Source organism: Salmo salar, chromosome ssa11 (genome assembly GCF_905237065.1).
Source record: "Salmo salar chromosome ssa11, Ssal_v3.1, whole genome shotgun sequence".
In the NCBI taxonomy this organism is placed as follows: Eukaryota; Metazoa; Chordata; class Actinopteri; order Salmoniformes; family Salmonidae; genus Salmo; species Salmo salar.
Window position 1 is genome coordinate 108,873,363 of NC_059452.1, and position 19,213 is coordinate 108,892,575.

The following is a 19,213-nucleotide window of genomic DNA, read 5'->3' on the forward strand; positions in this document are numbered from 1 at the left end:
TGTGTACTAACTGCCTCAACATTACAGTACAATAAAACATGTATGTTTGTGAATGTGTGACTGTGTGTGTGTGTGTGTGTGTGTGTGTGTGTGTGTGTGTGTGTGTGTGTGTGTGTGTGTGTGTGTGTGTGTGTGTGTGTGTGTGTGTGTGTGTGTGTGTGTGTGTGTGTGTGTGTGTGTGTGTGTGTTGTGTGTGTGTGTGTGTGTGTGTGTGTGTGTGTGTGTGTGTGTGTGTGTGTGTGTGTGTGTGTGTGTGTGTGTGTGTGTGTGTGTGTGTGTGTGTGTGTGTGTGTGTGTGTGTGTGTGTGTGTGTGTGTGTGTGTGTGTGTGTGTGTGTGTGTGTGTGAGTGTGTGTGTGTGTGTGTGTGTGTGTGTGTGTGTGTGTGTGTGTGTGTGTGTGTGTGTGTGTGTGTGTGTGTGTGTGTGTGTGTGTGTGTGTGTGTGTGTGTGTGTGTGTGTGTGTGTGTGTGTGTGTGTGTGTGTGTGTGTGTGTGTGTGTGTGTGTGTGTGTGTGTGTGTGTGTGTGTGTGTGTGTGTGTGTGTGTGTGTGTGTGTGTGTGTGTGTGTGTGTGTGTGTGTGTGTGTGTGTGTGTGTGTGTGTGTGTGTGTGTGTGTGTGTGTGTTGTGTGTGTGTGTGTGTGTGTGTGTGTGTGTGTGTGTGTGTGTGTGTGTGTGTGTGTGTGACTGTGTGTGTGTGTGTGTGTGTGTGTGTGTGTGTGTGTGTGTGTGTGTGTGTGTGTGTGTGTCAGAAGGAGCTCCCTAAGAAGACAGACTGCCCACATATGTGTGCCTACAAGCTGGTGACAGTCAAGTTCAAGTGGTGGGGCCTGCAGAACAAAGTAGAGAACTTCATTCAGAAGGTACCGATGATGAGGAGGGGTGAGGAGAGGAGGGGTGAGGAGGGGAGAGGGGTGAGGAGGGGTGAGGAGAGGAGAGGAGGGGTGAGGAGAGGAGAGGAGGGGTGAGGAAGGGAGAGGAGAGGAGAGGAGGGGTGAGGAGGGGTGAGGAGAGGAGAGGAGGGGTGAGGAGAGGAGAGGAGGGGTGAGGAAGGGAGAGGAGAGGAGAGGAGGGGTGAGGAAGGGAGAGGAGAGGAGAGGAGGGGTGAGGAAGGCAGAGGAGAGGTGAGGAGAGGAGGGGTGAGGAGGGGTGAGGAGGGGTGAGGAGGGGTGAGGAGGGGAGAGGAGGGGTGAGGAGGGGAGAGGAGGGGTGAGCAGAGGTGAGGAGAGGAGGGGTGAGGAGGGGAGAGGTGAAGAGGGGTGAGGAGAGGAGTGATGAGGAGGGGAGAGGTGAGGAGGGGAGAGGTGAGGAGAAGTGAGGAGGGGTGAGGAGAGGAGAGGAGGGGTGAGGAAGGGTGAGGAAGGGAGAGGAGAGGTGAGGTGAGGAGGGGTGAGGAGGGGAGAGGAGGGGTGAGCAGAGGTGAGGAGAGGAGGGGTGAGGAGGGGAGAGGTGAAGAGGGGTGAGGAGAGGAGGGATGAGGAGGGGAGAGGTGAGGAGGGGAGAGGTGAGGAGAGGTGAGGAGGGGTGAGGAGAGGAGAGGAGAGGAAGGGAGAGGAGGGGAGAGAAGGTGAGGAGAGGAGAGGAGGGGTGAGGAGGGGAGAGGTGAAGAGGGGTGAGGAGAGGAGGGGTGAGGAGGGGAGAGGTGAGGAGGGGAGAGGTGAGGAGAGGTGAGGAGGGGTGAGGAGGGGGGAGGAGAGGAGCGGTGAGGAGAGGTAAGGAGGGGTGAGGAGAGGTGAGGAGGGGGAGGAGGGGGGAGGAGGGGTCAGGAGGGGTGAGGAGGGGGTGAGGAGGGGTGAGGAGGGGGGAGGAGGGGGGAGGAGGGGTCAGGAGGGGTGAGGAGAGGTGAGGAGAGGAGAGGTGAGGAGGGGGGAGGAGAGGTGAGGTGAGGAGGGGTGCGGAGGGATGAGGAGAGGTGAGGAGGGGTGAGGAGAGGTGAGGAGAGGAGGGGTGAGGAGAGGAGGGGTGATGAGGGGTGAGGAGGGGTGAGGAGGGGAGAGGAGGGGTGAGGAGAGGTGAGGAGAGGAGGGGTGAGGAAGGGAGAGGAGAGGAGAGGAGGGGTGAGGAAGGGAGAGGAGAGGTGAGGAGAGGAGGGGTGAGGAGGGGTGAGGAGGGGTGAGGAGGGGAGAGGAGGGGTGAGGAGGGGAGAGGAGGGGTGAGCAGAGGTGAGGAGAGGAGGGGTGAGGAGGGGAGAGGTGAAGAGGGGTGAGGAGAGGAGGGATGAGGAGGGGAGAGGTGAGGAGGGGAGAGGTGAGGAGAAGTGAGGAGGGGTGAGGAAGGGTGAGGAAGGGAGAGGAGAGGTGAGGTGAGGAGGGGTGAGGAGGGGAGAGGAAGGGAGAGGAGGGGTGAGCAGAGGTGAGGAGAGGAGGGGTGAGGAGGGGAGAGGTGAAGAGGGGTGAGGAGAGGAGGGATGAGGAGGGGAGAGGTGAGGAGGGGAGAGGTGAGGAGAGGTGAGGAGGGGTGAGGAGAGGAGAGGAGAGGAAGGGAGAGGAGGGGAGAGAAGGTGAGGAGAGGAGAGGAGGGGTGAGGAGGGGAGAGGTGAAGAGGGGTGAGGAGAGGAGGGGTGAGGAGGGGAGAGGTGAGGAGGGGAGAGGTGAGGAGAGGTGAGGAGGGGTGAGGAGGGGGGAGGAGAGGAGCGGTGAGGAGAGGTAAGGAGGGGTGAGGAGAGGTGAGGAGGGGGAGGAGGGGGGAGGAGGGGTCAGGAGGGGTGAGGAGGGGTGAGGAGGGGGGAGGAGGGGGGAGGAGGGGTCAGGAGGGGTGAGGAGAGGTGAGGAGAGGAGAGGTGAGGAGGGGGGGAGGAGAGGTGAGGTGAGGAGGGGTGCGGAGGGATGAGGAGAGGTGAGGAGGGGGTGAGGAGAGGTGAGGAGAGGAGGGGTGAGGAGAGGAGGGGTGATGAGGGGTGAGGAGGGGTGAGGAGGGGTGAGGAGAGGTGAGGAGGGGTGAGGAGAGGAGGAGTGAGGAGGGGAGAGGAGGAGTGAGGAGGAGTGAGGAGGGGTGATGAGGGGGGAGGAGTGATGAGGGGTGAGGAAGGGTGAGGAAGGGTGAGAAGTATAAAAGTTGTGATGGTGACTGGATAAAAGCCATGAGACACGCACAGAGAACCAGGCTGTATTCTCATTGGCCAAACGAGAGCACTCGCTCAGTCTCCATGTCTATACTGATTCAGCCCCAGTCTCCATGATTCAGCCCCAGTCTCCATGTCTATACTGATTCAGCCCCAGTCTCCATGATTAAACCCCAGTCTCCATGTCTATACTGATTAAACCCCAGTCTCCATGTCTATACTGATTAAACCCAGTCTCCATGATTCAGCCCCAGTCTTCATGTCTATAGTGATTAAACCCCAGTCTCCATGTCTATACTGATTAAACCCAGTCTCCATGTCTATACTGATTAAACCCAGTCTCCATGTCTATACTGATTAAACCCCAGTCTCCATGATTCAGCCCAAGTCTCCATGTCTATACTGATTAAACCCAGTCTCCATGTCTATACTGATTAAACCCAGTCTCCATGTCTATGCTGATTAAACCCAGTCTCCATGTCTATGCTGATTAAACCCAGTCTCCATGTCTATACTGATTAAACCCCAGTCTCCATGTCTATACTGATTAAACCCAGTCTCCATGTCTATGCTGATTAAACCCAGTCTCCATGTCTATGCTGATTAAACCCAGTCTCCATGTCTATACTGATTAAACCCCAGTCTCCATGTCTATACTGATTAAACCCCAGTCTCCATGTCTATACTGATTCAACCCAGTCTCCATGTCTATACTGATTAAACCCCAGTCTCCATGTCTATACTGATTAAACCCCAGTCTCCATGTCTATACTGATTAAACCCAGTCTCCATGTCTATACTGATTAAACCCCAGTCTCCATGTCTATACTGATTAAACCCAGTCTCCATGTCTATACTGATTAAACCCCAGTCTCCATGTCTATACTGATTAAACCCCAGTCTCCATGTCTATACTGATTAAACCCCAGTCTCCATGTCTATACTGATTAAACCCCAGTCTCCATGTCTATACTGATTAAACCCCAGTCTCCATGTCTATGCTGATTCAGCCCCAGTCTCCATGTCTATGCTGATTAAACCCCAGTCTCCATGTCTATACTGATTAAACCCAGTCTCCATGTCTATGCTGATTAAACCCCAGTCTCCATGTCTATACTGATTAAACCCCAGTCTCCATGTCTATACTGATTAAACCCAGTCTCCATGTCTATGCTGATTAAACCCCAGTCTCCATGTCTATACTGATTAAACCCCAGTCTCCATGTCTATACTGATTAAACCCCAGTCTCCATGTCTATACTGATTAAACCCCAGTCTCCATGTCTATGCTGATTCAGCCCCAGTCTCCATGTCTATGCTGATTAAACCCCAGTCTCCATGTCTATACTGATTAAACCCAGTCTCCATGTCTATACTGATTAAACCCCAGTCTCCATGTCTATACTGATTAAACCCCAGTCTCCATGTCTATACTGATTAAACCCAGTCTCCATGTCTATACTGATTAAACCCCAGTCTCCATGTCTATGCTGATTCAGCCCCAGTCTCCATGTCTATACTGATTAAACCCCAGTCTCCATGTCTATACTGATTAAACCCCAGTCTCCATGTCTATACTGATTCAACCCAGTCTCCATGTCTATACTGATTAAACCCCAGTCTCCATGTCTATACTGATTAAACCCCAGTCTCCATGTCTATACTGATTAAACCCAGTCTCCATGTCTATACTGATTAAACCCCAGTCTCCATGTCTATACTGATTAAACCCAGTCTCCATGTCTATACTGATTAAACCCCAGTCTCCATGTCTATACTGATTAAACCCCAGTCTCCATGTCTATACTGATTAAACCCCAGTCTCCATGTCTATACTGATTAAACCCCAGTCTCCATGTCTATACTGATTAAACCCCAGTCTCCATGTCTATGCTGATTCAGCCCCAGTCTCCATGTCTATGCTGATTAAACCCCAGTCTCCATGTCTATACTGATTAAACCCAGTCTCCATGTCTATGCTGATTAAACCCCAGTCTCCATGTCTATACTGATTAAACCCCAGTCTCCATGTCTATACTGATTAAACCCAGTCTCCATGTCTATGCTGATTAAACCCCAGTCTCCATGTCTATACTGATTAAACCCCAGTCTCCATGTCTATACTGATTAAACCCCAGTCTCCATGTCTATACTGATTAAACCCCAGTCTCCATGTCTATGCTGATTCAGCCCCAGTCTCCATGTCTATGCTGATTAAACCCCAGTCTCCATGTCTATACTGATTAAACCCAGTCTCCATGTCTATACTGATTAAACCCCAGTCTCCATGTCTATACTGATTAAACCCCAGTCTCCATGTCTATACTGATTAAACCCAGTCTCCATGTCTATACTGATTAAACCCCAGTCTCCATGTCTATGCTGATTCAGCCCCAGTCTCCATGTCTATACTGATTCAGCCCGTCTCTCCATGTCTGTGCTGTACATGTTGTTTGCTCTGACCTCTATTGGCCAGGCGGGGAGTTGCAGGGGATAAATCATTTCCTGCTGGTTTTTCCAGATTAGGGAAAGGGAAAGGGGGGGGGGGGATACCTAGTCAGTTGTTCAACTGAATGCATTAATCTGAAAATTGTTTTCCGCATTCAACCCAACCCCTCTGAATCAAGAGGGGGGGGGCTGTCTTAATCGACATTATATTATTACGTTATTCCTTGACATGTAACAAAGACATATCAACTAGTATGTCTCCTTTATATCTCTCTCTCTTTGCTCTCCGTCCCTCCTTCCCTCTCAGCAAGAGAAGCGTCTGTTTACCAATTTCCACCGTCAGCTGTTCTGCTGGATCGACAAGTGGATCGAACTCACCATGGAAGACATCCGTCGGATGGAGGACGACACGCGCAAAGAACTGGACGAGGTGAGGAGAGGAGAAGAGGAGACCCCTGTAGATGTTTCTATGGGAAAATATGGGTTTTATCTACAGATGCCATATCTTAATTTGATCATCCTGTTGTTGCAGGGGTTATTCTGCAGGAAATGCACACTTTGTGTATTCAAGGTTTAAAAAAAAGGCTTCAAAACTTTGAAATTTCAATTTGAACTTTTCAGACTTGATTTGCCCTCATGAAAAAGTCATCAACCCCTACAAAACAATGTCCACCGATTATAATCCACATAACAGTTCACATTTCTTGTTGCTGCAGGATTATTATCCTCCTGTAGCAAACTGTCTCAAATTAAGATACGGCATCTGTATACAGTTGTGAGCTTCTAGTGTGTCAAATAGAAACTATAAGGGTTAAACTGGGTTAACATTAAACTGGGTTAACATTAAACTGGGTTAACAATAAACTGGGTTAACAATAAACTGGGTTAACATTAAACTGGGTTAACATTAAACTGGGTTAACATTAAACTGGGTTAACAATAAACTGGGTTAACATTAAACTGAGTTAACATTAAACTGGGTTAACATTAAACTGGGTTAACATTAAACTGGGTTAACATTAAACTGGGTTAATATTAAACTGGGTTAACATTAAACTGGGTTAACATTATACTGGGTTGACATTATACTGGGTTGACATTATACTGGGTTAACATTAAACTGGGTTAACATTAAACTGGGTTAACATTAAACTGGGTTAACATTAAACTAAGTTATATATATATTAAACTGAGTTAACATTAAACTGGGTTAACATTAAACTGGGTTAACATTAAACTGGGTTAACATTAAACTGGGTTAACATTAAACTGAGTTAACATTAAACTGGGTTAACATTAAACTGGGTTAACATTAAACTGAGTTAACATTAAACTGGGTTAACATTAAACTGGGTTAACATTAAACTGGGTTAACATTAAACTGGGTTAACATTATACTGGGTTAACATTAAACTGGGTTAACATTAAACTGGGTTAACATTATACTGGGTTAACATTAAACTGGGTTAACATTAAACTGGGTTAACATTAAACTGAGTTAACATTAAACTGGGTTAACATTAAACTGGGTTGACATTAAACTGGGTTGACATTAAACTGGGTTAACATTAAACTGGGTTAACATTAAACTGAGTTAATATTATGCTGAGTTAATATTAAACTGAGTTAACATTATACTGGGTTAATATTAAACTGGGTTAACATTAAACTGGGTTAACATTAAACTGGGTTAACATTAAACTGGGTTGACATTAAACTGGCTTAACATTAAACTGGGTTAACATTAAACTGGGTTGACATTCAACTGGGTTGACATTAAACTGGGTTGACATTAAACTGGGTTAACATTAAACTGGGTTAACATTAAACTGGGTTAACATTAAACTGAGTTAATATTATACTGAGTTAATATTAAACTGAGTTAACATTATACTGAGTTAATATTAAACTGGGTTAACATTAAACTGGGTTAACATTAAACTGGGTTAACAGTACTTACAGTAAGTGAAGGGTTAATCATCTCACATCTGAATAACAGACTGAAATATGTAACCAGCCATCTGAGAGAGAGAGACACAAAAGATGCAGCAAAGCACAAGCAGGGCCATTCATGCCTTTGTGCGTGTGTGTGTGTGTGTGTGTGTGTGTGTGTGTGTGTGTGTGTGTGTGTGTGTGTGTGTGTGTGTGTGTGTGTGTGTGTGTGTGTGTGTGTGTGCTCCACTAAGTACTCACAGGTCAGTGATGTAACCGCTCCTCATGCATTCCTCTCTCTCCCCTCTCTCTCTCTGTCTCTCCCCCCCTCTCTCTCTTTCTCTCTCTGTCTCTCTCTCTATTTCTCCCCCCTCTCTCTCTCTTTCTCTCCCCCTCTTTCTGTCTCTCTTTCTCCCCCTCTCTCTCTCTCTCTCTCTCTCTCTCCCCCTCTCTCATTCTCTCTCTCCCCCTCTTTCTCTCCCCCTCTCTCATTCTCTCTCTCCCCCCTCTTTCTCTCTCCCCCTCTCTCTCTCTCTCTCCCCCCTCTCTCTCTCTCTCTCTCTCTGTTTCTTTTCTCTCCCCTCTCTCTCTCTCTCTCTCTACTCCCCTCTCTCTCCCCCCCTCTCTCTCTCCCCCCCTCTCTCTCTCTCTCTCTCTCTGTTTCTTCCCCCCCTCTCTCTCTCTCTCTCTTTCTTTCTCTCTCCCCCCCTCTCTCTCTCTAGATGAGGGTGAAGGATCCAGTGAAAGGCATGGTGGCTCTGGAGGACTGATGAGGCATGAGGCAGACAGACAGACAGACAGACTGACTGACTGCTGCTGGTAAACACATTCTAACTAATCTCAGAAACCCAGAACTAAAATATCTTGCATCAATGCTCCGTTAGGTTCTGTGGGTAGATGTATGAGAAAAGATGCTAACGCGACTAGCCAAGTCTCCACTCCCCGTAAAAGGAAACTCTCAGCCAAATTTCACTAAGGGCCTATCAAAAGCCTAGATGTGTGGGTATGGATGTGTGTACGCAGCGGCTCCTGGTTTATTTTCCAGTTGGGAAGACTGTAGACTGCTTCTATCCATCATGATGTAGTTCTATAACCAAACTCACTACGGTAAGACATCCTTGTTCCTGGTCAGACGGTCACTGGTCCATCAGAGTTTGCGTTACATACTGCAGCTCAACGGTAATTTAGCTTTTTCAAATGTTTATTTGGGGGTTGGCCAATAGGGGGCGATGTTTTACGGGTACATAAATCAGGAAAGAAAGAAGGTGGGCTTCACCCAACCCTAATATCCACAAGAGATTTGAATCTGCGCTAACAGTAGTTCTCTGATGGAACAACACAGTACCGAACAACACAGTACTAAACAACACAGTATAAACAACACAGTACTAAACAATACAGTACCAAACAACACAGTATAAACAACACAGCACCAAACAATACAGTATAAACAACACAGTATAAACAACACAGCACCAAACAACACAGCACCAAACAACACAGTACCAAACAACACAGTATAAACAACACAGTACCAAACAACACAGTACCAAACAACACAGTACCAAACAACACAGTACCAAACAATACAGCACCAAACAACACAGTACCAAACAACACAGTACCAAACAACACAGTACCATATATCTGATATACCTGTTGGTATAGAATATATCTGTTAGTATAGAATATACCTGTTATATAGAATATATCTGTTAGTATAGAATATACCTGTTAGTATAGAATATATCTGTTAGTATAGAATATATCTGTTATATAGAATATATCTGTTAGTATAGAATATATCTGTTAGTATAGAATATATCTGTTAGTATAGAATATACCTGTTAGTATAGAATATATCTGTTAGTATAGAATATATCTGTTAGTATAGAATATATCTGTTATATAGAATATATCTGTTAGTATAGAATATATCTGTTAGTATAGAATATATCTGTTAGTATAGAATATATCTGTTAGTATAGAATAAACCTGTTAGTATAGTATATATCTGTTAGTATAGAATAAACCTGTTAGTATAGTATATATCTGTTAGTATAGAATATACCTGTTAGTATAGAATATATCTGCTATATAGAATATACCTGTTATATAGAATATATCTGTTAGTATAGAATATACCTGTTATATAGAATAAACCTGTTAGTATAGTATATATCTGTTAGTATAGAATATACCTGTTAGTATAGAATATATCTGCTATATAGAATATATCTGTTATATAGAATATACCTGTTAGTATAGAATATATCTGGTAGTATAGAATATATCTGTTAGTATAGAATATATCTGTTATATAGAATATATCTGTTATATAGAATATATCTGTTATATAGAATATACCTGTTAGTATAGAATATATCTGTTATATGGAATATATCTGTTAGTATAGAATATATCTGTTAGTATAGAATATATCTGTTATATAGAATATACCTGTTATTTAGAATATATCTGTTATATAGAATATATCTGTTATATAGAATATATCTGTTAGTATAGAATATACCTGTTATATAGAATATATCTGTTAGTATAGAATATATCTGTTAGTATAGAATATACCTGTTATATAGAATATATCTGTTATATAGAATATATCTGTTATATAGAATATATCTGTTAGTATAGAATATACCTGTTATATAGACTATATATGTTAGTATAGAATATATCTGTTAGTATAGAATATATCTGTTATATAGAATATACCTGTTATATAGAATATATCTGTTATATAGAATATATCTGTTATATAGAATATACCTGTTAGTATAGAATATACCTGTTATATAGAATATATCTGGTAGTATAGAATATATCTGTTAGTATAGAATATATCTGTTATATAGAATATACCTGTTATATAGAATATACTTGTTAGTATAGAATATATCTGTTATATAGAATATACCTGTTATATAGAATATATCTGGTAGTATAGAATATATATGTTATATAGAATATATCTGTTAGTATAGAATATATATGTTATATAGAATATATCTCTTAGTATAGAATATACCTGTTATATAGAATATATCTGTTATATAGAATATATCTGTTATATAGAATATACCTGTTAGTATAGAATATACCTGTTATATAGAATATATCTGGTAGTATAGAATATATCTGTTAGTATAGAATATATCTGTTATATAGAATATACCTGTTATATAGAATATACCTGTTAGTATAGAATATATCTGTTATATAGAATATACCTGTTATATAGAATATATCTGTTAGTATAGAATATATCTGTTATATAGAATATATCTGTTAGTATAGAATATATCTGTTATATAGAATATATCTGTTAGTATAGAATATATATGTTATATAGAATATATCTCTTAGTATAGAATATACCTGTTATATAGAATATATCTGTTATATAGAATATATCTGCTATATAGAATATACCTGTTATATAGAATATACCTGTTATATAGAATATATCTGTTATATAGAATATATCTGTTATATAGAATATATCTGTTAGTATAGAATATACCTGTTATATAGAATATATCTGTTATATAGAATATACCTGTTATATAGAATATATCTGTTAGTATAGAATATACCTGTTATATAGAATATATCTGTTAGTATAGAATATATCTGTTAGTATAGAATATACCTGTTATATAGAATATACCTGTTATATAGAATATACCTGTTATATAGAATATACCTGTTATATAGAATATATCTGTTATATAGAATATACCTGTTATATAGAATATATCTGTTAGTATAGAATATATCTGTTATATAGAATATATCTGTTAGTATAGAATATATCTGTTATATAGAATATATCTGTTAGTATAGAATATACCTGTTATATAGAATATATCTGTTAGTATAGAATATATCTGTTAGTATAGAATATATCTGTTATATAGAATATACCTGTTATATAGAATATATCTGTTATATAGAATATATCTGTTATATAGAATATACTGTTAGTACTGTTAGTATAGAATAGACCTGTTAAATAGAATATACCTGTTATATAGAATATATCTGGTAGTATAGAATATATCTGTTATATAGAATATACCTGTTATATAGAATATACATGTTAGTATAGAATATATCGGTTATATAGAATATACCTGTTATGTAGAATATATCTGGTAGTATAGAATATATATGTTAGTTTAGTATATATCTGGTAGTATAGAATATATCTGTTATATAGAATATATCTGTCAGTATAGAATATATATGTTGTATAGAATATATCTGTTAGTATAGAATATACCTGTTATATAGAATATATCTGTTATATAGAATATATCTGTTGTATAGAATATACCTGTTATATAAAATATATCTGTTATATAGAATATACCTGTTATATAGAATATATCTGTTAGTATAGAATATACCTGTTATATAGAATATATCTGTTAGTATAGAATATATCTGCTATATAGAATATATCTGTTATATAGAATATACCTGTTAGTATAGAATATATCTGGTAGTATAGAATATATCTGTTAGTATAGAATATATCTATTATATAGAATATATCTGTTATATAGAATATATCTGTTATATAGAATATACCTGTTATATAGAATATATCTGTTAGTATAGAATATATCTGTTAGTATAGAATATATCTGTTATATAGAATATACCTGTCTCTATATAGAATATATCTGTTAGTATAGAATATATATGTTATATAGAATATATCTCTTAGTATAGAATATACCTGTTATACAGAATATATCTGTTATATAGAATATATCTGTTATATAGAATATACCTGTTATATAGAATATACCTGTTATATAGAATATATCTGTTATATAGAATATATCTGTTATATAGAATATATCTGTTAGTATAGAATATACCTGTTATATAGAATATATCTGTTATATAGAATATACCTGTTATATAGAATATATCTGTTAGTATAGAATATACCTGTTATATAGAATATATCTGTTAGTATAGAATATATCTGTTAGTATAGAATATACCTGTTATATAGAATATACCTGTTAGTATAGAATATATCTGTTATATAGAATATATCTGTTAGTATAGAATATATCTGTTAGTATAGAATATATCTGTTATATAGAATATACCTGTTATATAGAATATACCTGTTATATAGAATATATCTGTTAGTATAGAATATATATGTTATATAGAATATATCTCTTAGTATAGAATATACCTGTTATATAGAATATATCTGTTATATAGAATATATCTGTTATATAGAATATACCTGTTATATAGAATATACCTGTTATATAGAATATATCTGTTATATAGAAGATATCTGTTATATAGAATATATCTGTTAGTATAGAATATATCTGTTAGTATAGAATATACCTGTTATATAGAATATATCTGTTAGTATAGAATATATCTGTTATATAGAATATATCTGTTAGTATAGAATATATCTGTTAGTATAGAATATATCTGTTATATAGAATATACCTGTTATACAGAATATATCTGTTAGTATAGAATATATATGTTATATACAATATATCTCTTAGTATAGAATATACCTGTTATATAGAATATATCTGTTATATAGAATATATCTGTTATATAGAATATACCTGTTATATAGAATATACCTGTTATATAGAATATATCTGTTATATAGAATATATCTGTTATATAGAATATATCTGTTAGTATAGAATATACCTGTTATATAGAATATATCTGTTATATAGAATATACCTGTTATATAGAATATATCTGTTAGTATAGAATATACCTGTTATATAGAATATATCTGTTAGTATAGAATATACCTGTTATATAGAATATATCTGTTAGTATAGAATATATCTGTTATATAGAATATATCTGTTAGTATAGAATATATCTGTTAGTATAGAAGATATCTGTTATATAGAATATACCTGTTATATAGAATATACCTGTTATATAGAATATATCTGTTATATAGAATATATCTGTTATATAGAATATATCTGTTATATAGAATATACCTGTTATGTAGAATATATCTGTTATATAGAATATATCTGTTAGTAAAGAATATACCTGTTAGTATAGAATAGACCTGTTAAATAGAATATACCTGTTATATAGAATATATCTGGTAGTATGGAATATATCTGTTATATAGAATATACCTGTTATATAGAATATACATGTTAGTATAGAATATATCTGTTATATAGAATATACCTGTTATGTAGAATATATCTGGTAGTATAGAATATATATGTTAGTTTAGTATATATCTGGTAGTATAGAATATATCTGTTATATAGAATATATCTGTTAGTATAGAATATATCTGTTATATAGAATATATCTGTTAGTATAGAATATATCTGTTAGTATAGAATATATCTATTAGTATAGAATATATCTGTTATATAGAATATACCTGTTATATAGAATATACCTGTTATATAGAATATATCTGTTATATAGAATATATCTGTTATATAGAATATACCTTTTATATAGAATATATCTGTTATATAGAATATACCTGTTATATAGAATATATCTGTTATATAGAATATACCTTTTATATAGAATATATCTGTTATATAGAATATACCTGTTATATAGAATATATCTGTTAGTATAGAATATACCTGTTAGTATAGAATAGACCTGTTAAATAGAATATACCTGTTATATAGTATATATCTGGTAGTATAGAATATATCTGTTATATAGAATATACCTGTTAGTATAGAATATATCTGTTTTATAGAATATACCTGTTATGTAGAATATATCTGGTAGTATAGAATATATATGTTATATAGAATATATCTGTTATATAGAATATACCTGTTATATAGAATATATCTGTTAGTATAGAATATACCTGTTATATAGAATATATCTGTTAGTATAGAATATACCTGTTATATAGAATATATCTGTTAGTATAGAATATATCTGTTATATAGAATATATCTGTTAGTATAGAATATATCTGTTAGTATAGAATATACCTGTTATATAGAATATACCTGTTATATAGAATATACCTGTTATATAGAATATATCTGTTATATAGAATATATCTGTTATATAGAATATACCTGTTATGTAGAATATATCTGTTATGTAGAATATATCTGTTAGTAAAGAATATACCTGTTAGTATAGAATAGACCTGTTAAATAGAATATACCTGTTATATAGAATATATCTGGTAGTATGGAATATATCTGTTATATAGAATATACCTGTTATATAGAATATACATGTTAGTATAGAATATATCTGTTATATAGAATATACCTGTTATGTAGAATATATCTGGTAGTATAGAATATATATGTTAGTTTAGTATATATCTGGTAGTATAGAATATATCTGTTATATAGAATATATCTGTTAGTATAGAATATATCTGTTATATAGAATATATCTGTTAGTATAGAATATATCTGTTAGTATAGAATATATCTATTAGTATAGAATATATCTGTTATATAGAATATACCTGTTATATAGAATATACCTGTTATATAGAATATATCTGTTATATAGAATATATCTGTTATATAGAATATACCTTTTATATAGAATATATCTGTTATATAGAATATACCTGTTATATAGAATATATCTGTTAGTATAGAATATACCTGTTAGTATAGAATATACCTGTTATATAGAATATACCTGTTATATAGTATATATCTGGTAGTATAGAATATATCTGTTATATAGAATATACCTGTTAGTATAGAATATATCTGTTTTATAGAATATACCTGTTATGTAGAATATATCTGCTAGTATAGAATATATATGTTGTATAGAATATACCTGTTATATAGAATATATCTGTTATATAGAATATATCTGTTAGTATAGAATATATCTGTTAGTATAGAATATATCTGTTGTATAGAATATATCTGTTATATAGAATATACCTGTTATATAGAATATATCTGTTATATAGAATATATCTGTTATATAGAATATACCTGTTATATAGAATATATCTGTTATATAGAACATACCTGTTATATAGAATATATCTGTTAGTATAGAATATATCTGTTATATAGAATATACCTGTTATATAGAATATATCTGTTATATAGAATATATCTGTTATATAGAATATACCTTTTATATAGAATATATCTGTTATATAGAATATACCTGTTATATAGAATATATCTGTTAGTATAGAATATACCTGTTAGTATAGAATAGACCTGTTAAATAGAATATACCTGTTATATAGTATATATCTGGTAGTATAGAATATATCTGTTATATAGAATATACCTGTTAGTATAGAATATATCTGTTTTATAGAATATACCTGTTATGTAGAATATATCTGCTAGTATAGAATATATATGTTGTATAGAATATACCTGTTATATAGAATATATCTGTTATATAGAATATATCTGTTAGTATAGAATATATCTGTTAGTATAGAATATATATGTTGTATAGAATATATCTGTTACATAGAATATACCTGTTATATAGAATATATCTGTTATATAGAATATATCTGTTATATAGAATATACCTGTTATATAGAATATATCTGTTATATAGAATATACCTGTTATATAGAATATATCTGTTAGTATAGAACATACCTGTTATATAGAATATATCTGTTAGTATAGAATTGACCTGTTATTTGATTACCATTATTTATACAACTCTCTCTCTCTCTCTCTCTCTCTCCCTCTCTTTCTCTCTCTCTCTCTCTCTCTCTCTCTCTCTCTCTCTTTCTCTCTCAGATCAGACCTGTAATCCTGACAAGACACCAACGGATTCAATGCTCCTCTTCTTCCTCCTCTTCCTCTCTCTCTGTCAACAGAGCTTCTCTGCCCCCCCCCCCCTGGTCCCTCCCTCCCTAGATTGGTACAGTCTGCTATTAAGACAGACAGTCAGTCCTAGTGTACATATCCACTATATATAGTGTATGGGGCAATAAGGCCCAGCTGTGAGTGTTGAGATGTATTATAATATAAACAGGGTTTTTAAAGCATCAGTTCGTCTGTATTTTAAAGGTTGACCGTTTCTTTCAGGACCAAGGCTGTATTCTGATCAGTGTTGTTTTGATCTCGTTGTTTTAAATGATTGTTTGTTTTCTATGGGTCATCCTGTCTTCTGATTGGTTGATCACCACACCTCCTCTTCCATCCTCCAATCACGTTGTTTTTAATTCCCCTCTTCTTCATTTCAACCATTAAAACAACTAATAGATTGTGGCTAAAAAAAAATAAAAAAATAAAAAAGTGCCAGGTAGGCGGACCTTATATACCTCATGGCCAATAGAATGGTTCAAAAGGGAGAAGCGATGCCTACCTGGCCTGCGGTAGGTGGAGGGTGAAGTTGTCCCCTATAAGCTGATCTTGGGTCAGTTTTGCAGGTTCAAATCCAATAAAACTTTATTTGTCACATGCTTGGTAAACAACAGGTGTAGACTAACAGTGAAATGCTTTCTGACGGGCCCTTCACAACAATGTAGAGAGAAACATTTTGAAATAATAGAAAGATAATAACACAATGAATAAATACACAATGAGTAACGATAACTTGGCTATATACACGGGGTACCCAATGGTATAAAGTACTTAAGTAAAAATACTTTAAAGTACTACATAAGTAGTTTTTTTTTGGGTTATCTGTACTTTAATGTACTATTTATATTTTTTGACAACTTTTACTTTTACTTCACTACATTCCTAAAGAAAATAATGTACTTTTTACTCCATACATTTTCCCCTGACACCTAAAAGTACTCGTTACATTTTGAATGCTTAGCAGGACAGGAAAATGATCTAATTCACGCATTTAAAGAGAAAATCCCTGGTCATCTCTATTGCATCTGATCTGGCAGACTCACTAAACACAAATGCTTTGTTTGCAAATTATGTCTGAGTGTTGGAAATGTGCCCCTGACTGTCCGTACATTTTTTAAAACAAGAAAACCCTGCCGTCTGGTTTGCTTAATATGAAGAATGAGAAAATATTTATACTTTTACTTTTGATACTTAAGTATATTTTATCGATTACATTTATTTTTGATAATTAAGTATATTTAAAACCAAACACTTTAAGACTTTTACTCAAGTAGTATTTTAATGGGTGACTTTCACTTTTACTTCAGTCATTTTCTATTAAGGTATCTTTACTTTTACTCAAGTATGACAATTGGGTATTTTTTTCCACCGAGTCGATGTGCAGGGGTACGATGTAATTGAGGTAGATATGTACATATAGGTAGGGATAAAGTGACTAAGCAACAGGATAGATAATAAACCATAGCAGCAGTGTATGTGATGAGTCCAAACAAAGTGAGCGCAATAAGGATCAATGCAGATCAATCCGGGTAACTATTTATCTAACTATTTATCAGTCTTATGCCTTGGAGGTAGAAGCTGTTCGGGGTCCTGTTTGGTTCCAGACTTGCTCCATCGGTACCGCTTGCCACGCGGTAGCAGAGAGAACAGTCTATGACTGGGGTGGCTGGAGTCTTTGACAATTTTTAGGGCCTTCCTCTGACACCGCCTGGTATAGAGGTCCTGGATGGTTGGAAGCTTGGCCCCAGGGATGTACTGGGCCGTACGCACTACCCTCTGTAGCGTCTTACAGTCAGAGGCCGAGCAGTTGCCATACCAAGCGGTGAAGCAGCCAGTTAGGATGCTCTCGATGGTGCAGCTGTAGAACCTTTTTGAGGATCTGAGGACCCATGCCAGATCTCCTTCCTGAGGGGAGAGGCGTTGTCATGCTCTCTTCACGACTGTGTTGGTGTGTGTGATAATTCCTTATTGATGTGGACGCAGAGGAACTTTAAACACTCGACTCGCTCCACTACACCCCCCTGTCGATGTGGATGGGGGCATGCTCGGCCCTCTGTTTCCTGTAATCCACGATCAGCTCCTTTATCTTGTTGACGTTGGGGGAGAGGTTGTTATCCTGACACCACACTGGCCAGCTCTCTGACCTCTTCCTTATAGGCTGTCTCATCGTCATCGGTGATCAGGCCAACCACCGTCGAGTCGTCAGTAAACCTAATGATGGTGGGTGAACAGGGAGTACAGGAAGGGACTAAGAACGCACCCCTGAGGGGTCCCCGTGTTGAGGGTCAGCGTGGTGGATGTGTTGTTGCCTACCCTCACCACCTGGGGGTGGCCCGTCAGGAAGTCCAGGATCCACTTGCAGAGGGAGGTGTTCAGTCCCAGGGTCCTGAGCTAAGTGATGAGTTTGGAGGGCACTATGGTGTTGAATGCTGAGCTGTAGTAAATTAATAGATTCTCACGTAGGTGGTCTTCCAGGTGGTAAAGGGCAGTGTGGATTGCAATAGATATTGCATAATTTGTGGCTCTGTTGGGGTGGTATGCGAATTGGAGTGGGTCCAGGGTATCTGGGATTAAGGTGTTGATGTGAGCAATGACCAGTCTTTTAAAGCATTTCATGGCTACATTGAGTGCAAGTGGACGATAGTCATTTTAGACAGGTTACTTTGGCGTTCTTGGGCACAAGGACTATGGTGCTCTGCTCGAATGTTGGTATTACAGACTGGGAGAGGTTGAAAATGTCAGTTAAGATACTTGCGGTATTTGTTATTAGCGTGTGGATCAGTGTTCCGCTCCTTAAGAGTTGCAGCTCTAGCCTTTAGCTCAGTGTGGATGTTGCCTTTAATCCATGGCTTCTGGTTGGGATATGTACGCACGGTCACTGTGGGGA

General features: G+C 37.2%; 1 protein-coding gene across 2 annotated transcripts in view; it reads left to right on the forward strand.

Moving 5' to 3' along the window:
* LOC106563942 (phosphatidylinositol transfer protein alpha isoform) overlaps window positions 1–8,241 on the forward strand; it is a 69,195-nt gene extending 60,954 nt beyond the window's left edge. Inside the window, exons 9-11 of one of the 2 annotated variants that reach the window (XM_045690275.1) lie at window positions 750–860; window positions 5,814–5,936; window positions 8,161–8,241. In XM_045690275.1, coding sequence (XP_045546231.1) covers window positions 750–860; window positions 5,814–5,936; window positions 8,161–8,208 — 282 coding nt within the window. In that variant the 3' untranslated portion in view covers window positions 8,209–8,241. The remainder of the gene's footprint in view (window positions 1–749; window positions 861–5,813; window positions 5,937–8,160) is intronic. The other variant, XM_045690276.1, reaches the window with a different exon arrangement.
* The last annotated feature ends 10,972 nt before the right edge of the window (window positions 8,242–19,213 follow it).